Here is an 11,259-nt window from a genome sequence, read left to right on the forward strand (position 1 = left end):
GATGTCATATGAGCACAAACTCATAGACGCATGTGCTCCATTGACTAGCGGGGACAAGTTCAAGAAGTCCTTATTAGCGATGAAAGCACAACTGAGTTGGAAAGGCTCCCTCTTCGTGGGCAGAAGGCAAAGACAAAGCAGCATGAGTCTCCAAAGGAAAGAGATTAGTAGCACAAGGAAGATTCTTCTTAACTCACTTTTTGTGCTTTTTGGACTGAGGGAAAAGAATCAATAATAAAAGAACATTGGAACCACATTAAAATAGAGGGATATAAATCAACTGTGTTGTGTATTTTTATTATATTAAATTTATTCAAAATCATTTTTAAGTGTTAAGCTACTGTAAATATTAACACTAAGTTTACTATAATTATCACTCCTGTCATTTATGTGGGTGACACTTAATTCATATAATTCACCCTTCCAGTTCATGGACTTTGAAAGATGTTATATGGCCTTTTATATAAGCAATAATGATCCTAAAAGAAAAGATTATACCACTAACGATTAAATTTTTTCGAAGTACAAACTGGAGAAAAATCCTGCAGAGAAAAACATGTCAATATCTCTAATCTTAGTGAACATTTGCTTTCAAGGTGGAACACAGATATTACAGGTAAAAAACAACTACCCTTTGAAAGTACTATAAATAATTTGATCATGTTATATAAGCAGTTTGGTAAGAAACAGAAAAGAAACTAAATATCCTGTTAAAATCTGATGGGAAGGCCTGAGAAAAATGGCATTAAATACAGTTTTCTAAGCTTGAAAAATATATGCCAGGTCATTTTCATAAAATTCACATGGACTCAAAAGTTTATCAAAAGAGATAAATGAATGTATTTGGACTTACTGGACACACAGTAATGCTTTGCTCCCATTGACTCATGCTCAGACTTTCTTCCAGCGTTGTGCATTTCTTCATCACCACGTCCCAGCCACAGTAAGGGTCTTGGGATCCAATGCATGCACTGTGAATGAAAACCAATCAGAAAACATGAACATTTACGTTCGTCTGTACTGGCCAAAGATCTCTAAATGACCATGTTGCATCTCTTCATGTTTCACAGGCCTGAAACAGATAGTGAAATTGATCCCTGTTGTGGTACGGCACAGATGAAATGACAAAACAGAAGAAAAATGGATTTGAATGCCCGCACAAAGCTAGGATTTCTTTTAAGTGCATAGCTGAATTTCTGGCTGCATGCATGGTATGTTGTGAAGACTGATTATTGTACTTAATTACTAGAGAATTACAGCAATTCATAAAAAGTGTATGTTGTCTGTTCCAAGTAAAGAAGATTTCAGGAGTTACAGTTCTTAGTCCGTTCTATCAGTTTTGGAATTATAGTTATCATCTTTGTCAGAAATCAGATGACAATATCTACTCTTTGAAAATTCATTAAAAAAACCTCTGATTTGTTTTCCACACGGCTATATAGAATCCCTGGAAATAAGTTCAAAGGGGTGCTGGTGGCTGCCATAACACCTTTCACATATCACATGCTGCCCTAGACATTCTCTCCTAGTGGCACATGAGGAGAAAAAAAGAAGGTTAGAGAGAAAGATGGTAGTCCAGCTTCCTACAGACTCTGAAAGACCCACTGTACCAAACTAGAAGTTCTTTTCTCTGTTAAATGGCAACTTTCTCTTGCTACTGGTAGGTCAAGCATTAACGGTCCAGGCAACAGGTCTGCAGCTTCATAGCTGAAGATGCATGAGAAAGTAGGTGGAAGTCCCATTATAGTGAAGCATAATAGAATTGTTTTAACGTTTTGTCTAGATTATGAAAAATGCTAGATCATGCTTGTTCAACTCAAATCCACGGAGGTTATCATCCTCTCTTTAATTGACTGTTCACATTGCATCTGTCCCAGTGAAGGGCCTCAAAGATGATTAGGAAACTGGAGCATCTTTCCTACGAGGAGAGGTTGAGAGAGCTGGGACTGTTCAGCCAGGAGAAAAGGAGCCTCAGAGGGCATCTCATTAATATGTGCAAACACCTGAAGGGAAGGTGCAAAGAAGAGGGAGTCAGGCTCTTTTCAGTGGTGCCCAGGGACAGGAACAGAGGCAGTGGGCACAAACTGAAACACAGGAGGTTCCATCTGAACATCAGGAAACTATTTTCTACTGTGAGGGTGACCGGGCACTGGCACAGGTTGCCCAGAGAGGTTTTGGAGTCTCCTTCCTTGGAGATACTCAAAAGCCATCTGGATATGGTCCTGGGCAACTGGCTGTAGGTGACACTGCTTGAGCAGAGGGTTGGACCAGACGACCTCTGAAGGCCCCTGCCAACCTCAACCCTTCTGTGATTCTGTCCTCACAAATCATCTGTCATGTTTCTATTTATCTCTGGCATTCCTCATGTACTTCCACACTAACATCAGACAAAACACAGACTTACTAATTCCCTAGCATGCTATTCCATAACACCACCACAGAGGATTCTTAGTGCTTCTAAAGCTCAAAGAATTAGTTTCTACATTACATTTGGCAATGTGGATTGCCAGTACTATGTGGGAGGATAGTTCCCATCTGCAAAATGGGCACAGAGTAAGAGACATAATAGCCAAAGCTCCCTAGGTATCCCTAATTAGGCTGCCAGTTTGAAGACAAAGCTTTTGGTTTAGGAGATTCAGTGTTCAGAAGAGTGTTCCCACTGATGGCTCTTGCAGCTGTGAGCACTTAGCATGCACATGTTTCCATTTAACCATCCAGAAGCTGAGGAGGACAATTAATGCAAATTATGGAAAGTTTTAAGCATCTTGGCCTTCCAGTGTTTGCAAGACAAGATGTTCAGTGATCTTCTTCAGAGTATCTCTGATAAAGCATGTCTTTTATGAAAAAAGAATGCAAAAAAAAGTTAAAAGCTGACATAAAGTACAATTGGCAACTTCAGTTGTGCTATTTCTTGAGGTGCTCACTGTTGCAACTTCACTATTCCTTTATGTTAAACGTTAATATTTTTAAATGCAGTTATTATGCTTTAGATACTTTTCATTAAAAAATAAAATATTTTAAAAGACAGTATCCTTTCACTTAGAACCACGCTCACTGGAAGTAGGCTGATCCTTCTCTTACTCTGATCTTTTCCTCTTTTCACTATTTTTTTTTTTTTCCTGATGCCATTTCCTGTTTTGCTTTTGTTTCCACATTACTTTCCACTCAGGGAAGTTAAAATGGCTTGCACCTTTCATTACAATTCACTTAAAGTTATAAATAGGGCACTAAAAGCATATTTTGACCATTCTTATAACTTCCTGATATCAGAACAAATCTTAGTTTCATGGAAGAAATAAAATTTAAAAAATGCTGAAAAATCCTTGCACTGCTGGGACAAAGCATGTTCAGTCACTATGTGGACACCGAACGTGGCCATTTCAGTAAGTGAACAGGCTTGGAGAGCACTGCAGCAAGATAAAATGAGGGGAATATTTTCAGAATTTAGTTAAGAAGGTCCACCAAGCATAGGAAAACTATTATTTTAAGAAGTTAATAACTCAGCTTAGCTCATGCAGATGACAAGAGGCCAAGCGCAAAGAACTTCCTCCAGAAATGAGAGGCATTATCAGTCTTCAATAATTTTTTTTTCTTTATACTACATTATATAAATTAATCCTGGAAACATATGAATTATTCCAAACAAAGCAACAGGAAACTTTTTCTGAGGAGTATTCCTCACATGAAAAACACTAGTTTTGCCCTTTTTTAAAATAATGTTCTAGCTGATTGACCCAGTCATTATTTTATCTAAGTCTCATCTTGTTAAAAGTTTAATTTTTGAAATCCTATGTTGAGACAGAAAAATCATACCATGAAAGTGTAGTTCAGCATCATCGCCCTCTTTCTGGCATTTCAGCTCACCATGCCAGATATATATTCACACAGTGAGGCAGGACCTGGCTTAAATAGCTGCCCTGTTCTCAGGTATTGGCACAAGAGTCCTTTTCTGTTCTCCTCCCTGCCTCACATATCAGAGGGTTTTCTTATTTCTTTTAGATCACTTGCTTAGATCATCAATATCTCTGAAAAGTGGATATATTTCCTTTTAAATGAAAAAGAGAGAGGTAATATGCAGGTAAATTTTTTTCCATATTTGCTTAATTATGTCACCTTTTAAAACCATTTTCTTTCCTTTGAGGGATAATCTAGTGTGTGAGTAACATCAGATAATTATTTTGCTCTGTTATGCCTAGATAAAAAAAAAGAAACAAATAACAAAATAAGTTAACGGACAGAAAATGAGGATAGAATAAAGCTTGTAAGTATGAAAATACCAGAACTTCTATCTGAAATGTGAAATTTAAAGGGACTATTATTAACTCACAATTATGTGTCCTTAGTGCTCTCCATCAATAAAATTTTATATACTTTTAACCTCTTCTTAATGAATCTCTCTCCCAAAAGACGGCAGTAGGAAGAACAGCTTCAGTGTATACAGTAAATAACAAAAGAAATTGTACAAAATGGCTGTCAAATTCACGTAACTAAATCTAAAAAGTAAATCTAAAAGATTAGATACCACTATACATCTTTACCCCTTTCTCCTCCCAAATCTCTGTCTAAATTAAAGCCATTTTAGCTGCTACTGTTGAAAAATTAGGTACATTTGAAAATTAGTATTGGGTCTTTCAGTTGACGGGGCCCTTTCAGATAGTGACACTGGAAGTAGCAGAGTTGGATATTAATATATTAACCATCTTGTCTCTGGAAGTCTACCTTACATCTCAATTTCATCAGAGATGAAAATGAATGTTTTGTCTGTTACTCCCAGTAGGCACCAGCCCACATTTCTAAGACTTCACATGATTTGTCCCAGCACTGCTAAAACCGGCAATTTTGTGCAGGAAGGAAATTCAAGAATAAAAGCCAAGACTCTTGATGCCACTTACCCTTTTGAGTCAGCACTCTGCAGAAAAACATTCAACGGCTTTCGGTTTTTACTTAGATTGATTCTAATTTTCCTCTATGTTGTCATTTCGGTATTTTTACCAAACGTAAATGATACGTAGTTGAGTGTCTCTCCTGCAGGGCATTCATTTGGCTGCAATGGTTCGGTATGCCTACTGCCAGTCATGCAACGCTTAAACAATGGATTTTGACTGATCAGTAATAGAACCGTAAGTCATCCCACTCTAAAGCAAGCCAGTAATAGCACGTCATTTTCCTCAGCTATTTTGTAATTATCACCAAGCAGGCTAGCAAAACTGCTCTACTTCAGTTACATTTGAGATGATTTATTCAGACGGAAAATGAGGCAGAAAGGAACACCATTCAAAGCAAAATATATAAAACACTCCACACAGTTTTAGACGAAAAAGAATTCTTTATGTGTGCCCCAAATTACAAAAAAACTCTTAAGATTAAAAGCTATATCGTGATACCATTGATTTCAAAGAGATTTTAAAATCGTCTTTCAGGGGAAGAATATATTCCCTTATCAATATACATTGTAAGTGCTAATCAGGTATCTTCTTGAGCTGTAACATTTTATTCGGAGAATGTATAAACATAAGAGGTGCACCTTCTGATACTGTTCAATGAAACATTTTTCTGTCTTTACCTATACACAGCATTTGGAAGAACAGAGGATATTTGAGTCTCCTGACCCTTTCAAATCATTTCTACTGAGATAGCCATGCCCACAGTTCCAATTACTGTCAACTGTGATCTGAACACTTTGTATACCAGGAACTGAACCGGGGTCACCATCTTATTTCACAGAAGCCAGATTCCTCACTGCAAATTTGAACAGACAACTGAAGATAAAAGCCTGTCTCATGTTCCAAATGCACTGGGTTATCTACTTCTGAATGAATACACAAATCTGATACCGCTACACAGGTGCCTACCGGTACTTTCATTACTGCTGGTTTTGTAGATACATATATGTGTGCGTGTGTGTGTATATATAAGCGCAATGAAGAACGGGGACCTGAAGATATAGATGAATGATGCAGAAGAACGTAAATGGTAGGCACACAATTTATAAAGTCCTAGGAGCTCAAACTAAGATGCGTGTCAAATATTCAGAATCCTGCTTAACCCTTGCCTGTACTGTTAAGAAAAATCAAATCCTTTAATCATCTCAGACACTCTGTGTGGACTACTATTGCTTCCTCCTAGTTTAATTTCTATAAGGCAATCAAAATCCATCTAGGTATGACTCAATCTTGCAGCACACACTGAAAATACTACACTTAAATTTACAAGCTCCTCCTTTCAAATTCAGATTCAGTAATTTATGTTTTTGTGGGTTTTTTTTTGTAAAATTGTTTATAACACACAATTCTCTGAATACAGATGCTTCCAAGTGGCTCTACTTGGAACAAATGTGAGAGACAACTTTCAGAGCATGCTCTCTACAAGGGAAGGTAGTCTTGCCATTCTTTTTAAAGAAATAACACCTGAGGTCCCCATCCACGTCAATCAGCCAAGACAGAGCTTCCAGTCTTCTGATTAGAAGGTAGGAGCCTGGAAATGCTGGGACCACCAGGTGCAGGTAGCGTTTTCAGAGCCTTTTTGATGGGCTGAAACTAAAGCCTGCAAACCTGTGGTTGGCAAATAGGCTCTGAAAATCTGAGCTACCTACATAGCCAGGCACCCCAAGAGCAACAGATCTGGGGATTTTCCCACAAGTTGAGGTGCTCCTAGATCAGAATAGGAATAACAGTGATTTCTCAGGCTGGACACATTTGCTTCCATATGGCATCCTCATGTCTTTAAAAGACCTACACATCTTTAGCGGATGTAAATGTAAACAGGGTACACAATTTCCACGTCCTTTTAGTCAGCTGTAACCTAGGTTCTTTCAAACTTAAATGTTGAGGCTAACTTTATACTAGAATATGAATCAATTATAAACATAGCAGGCCCAGATTTAAAATGTACGACTTGACTTCTTAAAAGTACTAACCAGATAGCAGGTATCTCAACATTTTGAGGGCACCGTTACCTCTTATATCAGAAGTAACTGTAGATACCTCCACCGGCCTGACAATGTATTCTGAGCGCATGGCCTTCAAAGACACTCAGTTTGGGCTCGTAGAACTGGAGCGTGAAAACTGTCTTGGCATCCTGCCCACAGTTGCCACTACTGCATCCAGAATATTCTCTCTCTCATACATTCAGGTCAATAGTGGACTCCAAACTTGGATGTTAATTTTCTGTAAAACTTCACATAAATGAAAATGTCCACAAAAAGATTACAGAATATTAAGAGAGTGGAAATAATTCTCAGGAGAAAACAACTGGTGTGCGATGCAGAGCACTGTAAGCTGAGATGCATAGGATATGTGCTGGCCTGACTGCATAGTGGTCCAGTATCTCATATGTTAAATTATTGTAAAATAAAAGATCTTCCAGATTTGCGTTTGTTTGTTCATTTGTTTTTAAACCATCCAGTGCCTTTAACCTCTACTTTCCAGAGAATACACTTGCCAAGTATCAAATGACTAATGAAATGATCTCGTGAAAAGTGGGTTGCTTTAAACATCAGGTGATTTTCAAGAAAAATTAAACAGTAACTACATTGAACTTAAAATTCCTCGAACTTTTGGTATTTTTTAAAGCAAAGAAATGAATTACATCATGACATATGAAAACCACATGCCTGTTTTAAATTTTTATTTCTTAGCTCACTTCTTTGTTTAAAATAATATCCTACTAATAAAATCTGAATTGCAAATATGTAGTCAAGCCCATCTGGTTTTCTTACAACTTTGCAAACTAAAAGGAAAAGACATTTTCCTTTGTCCTCATAGGGTACTGCAATAAATACATGGGTAGCAGGCTGTAAAATTCTATCTGTTTATCAAAATTCCTTCTTGTTTGCCAAAAATGTGTGCTTACAATACATACATGCATAGATCACACACTTTAAGGAGTCGTGACTACAAATTTCAGGTGCAGCAAAATGTAAATGCACAGTTTGTCTCTGATGCATTTTGTGGGCCAGGTAGACAAAGACACTTTCTGTAAAAACCTTGCTTCCTCAGAGGAAGAAAGAAATATAGGTCAACTTCAGATCTGTAGAGCTTCAGTTGATTCCCCTCCCCAGTATGGAACTAATATTCTACTTCTTTTGAGTGAGGAAGATTTTTAACTGTGCTTATTTCATGGTTTTGCTGACTTTGCTAGTGTTCTCATAAGTTCACACCAACTGAAGATAATTTTGCAGTGAATCTAATACCAAAAAAAGACTTCACATTTTTTTAAATGTTTTTGTAATGTAGTCTTGCAGCCCTGATTATGGTTTATCCTAGTTTTGGAAATTTATGAAGAATCTGATTCTGGAATATTACTCTGGAATCACTAATTCAGATCACACTTCAAGTGCTTCCAACATTTTAATGTAGCAGTGTGTTTCAATTGAAATTGGAATAAGGCTTGCATATTTTGAAATAAGGAAATCCACCTGGACATATAAATGTAACTATTCTCGAATGATTATTTCAAAACAGCAATTTCAGTTCCATGTATTGGCAAGCTCTTCTGGACACATTAGCACCTAGTAATAGTTTAGACTACATTACTGGTTTTTAACTTGTATAATATTAGTACATAGGAAACATTATTCTACTATGTAATGATAGCCACAGAGTGTTATTCTCAGGAAAACAGGTTCATGCTGAGTGCGAGAGTACTTCTGAGGAAGCAACATCTATAGCCAAGAAGAAATAAAGGAATGCAACAGTGGTTGAAACACTTAATCCAGTAATCTTGCTGGAGTTCTAGGAATGAAATAAAGCACAACCAAATCTGCAATAATTGTTTTCTTCTGTTACACAATCCAGTACCCCTCTTATTACTGTGCTGCTACAGTTATCTTCTGTGTATGTACAGATTGTGTAGCTGACGGTTAACAAAGAAGCCAAAATAAAACTGATGGAGTACAGAGAGAGAAAAGTCAGGGTTACAGTAGAACAGCTATGATAACGTTACTTAGCAAAACCTTGTGACCCAATAATATTTTAAGCATATAATGTAAAAAGCAATACTAAAAAAATTCCAAAAGTTGTTTTTTTTTTTTACACCAGTGAAGTCACTATTTGTACAGCTTTTAGCAGATGGCAGCATTTATTTAGTTAGACATAACATCATAGTAAGATTAGTTTTCAAGCCTTCTAAGTGTGTGAAACCTATCTTCCATCAGATATACCAATTCTTGACCCTTGCTCAGTAAGATTTTGCAGAACACTGGGCTGATAAAACCTTTCAAAAAAGGCCCCTATTTTCAAAACTGATGCACTGAAAACTCCAGTACAAATTATCACATTGACAAATTTGCCTCAGAGAAATCACTGCCATCCAAGGTTGCTTTTGAAGACTTCAGCTGCCAATAAAAGAAAGCCGACTGGTTCTTTGTTTCAGGGGTGGAATCTTCGCCCCCCTGCTACAGACTTTACTCCTTATTACAGGTGCTTAGAGCCTTCAAAGTAAATAGCAAACACTGCAACTTTAGGGATTTTAATAGTTATCTTCTCATTATAATCATTCTATTTATCTCGCATTATAATTAATTAGCAGGTATAAAGTCCGTTGTGCTTTATGCTTGGCCTACTCTGAAGAAGTAGAGAGCTGAAGGATTCTTAGTGAATATAATAGCTCCAGTGAACTATGTTGATGATCTTCTGTAAAAGTTTGATAAACATGCGTGAATTGCAATGCCCACATGATAACCACCTGGTCAAATCTTAAGTATTTTCCCCAAGGAGAGCAATAAAGTGTACTGAACTGCACCTAGAACACCAAAAGAAAATTAATCAAATTTAGTCTCCAAATGTAAAACAATATTTTCAAGGGTCCTCAATAACAAGTGTCTGCAGGAGCAGAGCTGTAAGCTGGTAGAACCAGAATGTCCTGAATCAGAGTGAATGTCTGTCAGAGGCAACACCATGTCGTAGAGGACTCTACCACAGGAAAGTGCTGGAGGAACAGATTTACAAGGAAATACAAATTAGCTAAATAAGTACAGCGTATCAGATTGGTAGTTAAGGAGACATAATAAACTATGAATAAAAGCAATAACCACATGCGTTAGAGGCTGGGACATGAAGATAAAACACGGAATAATGAAATAAAAATAAAAAATAGACAATCTCAAGAAAATGATCTTGACATTGAGATATTAACTTGTGGAACAGTCTGCTCAACAGATGGACTGAAGTTGCATTGTCCAAAACCCTTGCAATAAACCTAAACAACTGAGTGAGCACTCTGTCATTGACACAAAGAGGCAGGACAGATGAGCTAGTACATTTTCAGCCTTTTGGCATTTTCAATGCTGTTATTTATCATAGAATCACAGAATAGTTTGGGTTGGAAGGGACCTTTAAAGGTCATCTAGTCCAACCCCCCCCTGCAGTGAGCAGGGACATCTTCAAGTACATCAGGTTGCTCAGAGCCCCGTCCCACCTGGCCTTGAATGTTTCCAGGGATGGGGATTTATACACAAGCATGCTCTATTTCTCAAAAATTACGTGAAGTAGATATTAAAGACTACACATGCCCTTGATCTGGGTAAGAAATGCTAGTTATTATTGATGAAAGTTGAGAATATAGCTTTGGTGCAGTTAATACAGCCTTAAGTATAATAAATGTGAATAGATAAAATTAAAATAATCCAAAAGAACCACAATGCCCCAAGGCATTTTCCTTAGGTAAGGGTTACTCATTACTCTATTTACCCATTGCTATAGTATAGAAGTAATAGTTGGCAACACACAATAAGAATGTGAGTATTAAAGCACCCAGCAATGCAGTGATTGTTTCAGATGTTTCATTACCTAGTGAAATTTATAGTCCCAAGTAAGGTCCCCACACTCCCTCCACATGTAGAGAACCAAGTATGCTTGAAATCCAGCATAAGTCAGGAAAAAAATAGTCAAGCCAGAAGTGATAGTGAGAGAAAGATTATATCTTCATTTTCCAAATGATCTGAGTCTCTAATAATGGATTGGATGGTCTCTAATAATAGAGGAGATGCCTTATTTCATCTAGATCACCGCTGTAAATCCTCTCCTTTCTTACAAAACAGAGCTAGAATTGCTGAGGAACTCTTCAACTAGGAAGAAAGCATGGATTGGTAACTCTTTTGGTGCAACGGATATTTAATTATTCCAAGCAAAGTGATACAGCTACAAAAGGTATGACTGAAAAAACCTACAAGTAATAATTTTATCTCCTTTTAAGTAAGCCATTCCAGTGGAAGATGAGACTTCACATACCTCTGGGCAGAGGAATGAATTATTATTTCAG

The 11,259-nt window shown here is 37.2% G+C and overlaps 1 protein-coding gene across 1 annotated transcript in view; it reads right to left on the reverse strand.

Moving 5' to 3' along the window:
* Positions 1 to 11,259, reverse strand: part of SEMA5A (sema domain, seven thrombospondin repeats (type 1 and type 1-like), transmembrane domain (TM) and short cytoplasmic domain, (semaphorin) 5A) — a gene marked incomplete at its 5' end in the record, with an annotated part of 108,258 nt that overhangs the window by 93,143 nt on the left and 3,856 nt on the right. The window contains one exon of the mRNA XM_010286335.1: positions 854 to 971. Coding sequence (XP_010284637.1) covers positions 854 to 971 — 118 coding nt within the window. The remainder of the gene's footprint in view (positions 1 to 853; positions 972 to 11,259) is intronic.

This window comes from Phaethon lepturus, unplaced genomic scaffold, assembly GCF_000687285.1.
Source record: "Phaethon lepturus isolate BGI_N335 unplaced genomic scaffold, ASM68728v1 scaffold7354, whole genome shotgun sequence".
Taxonomy (NCBI): Eukaryota; Metazoa; Chordata; class Aves; order Phaethontiformes; family Phaethontidae; genus Phaethon; species Phaethon lepturus.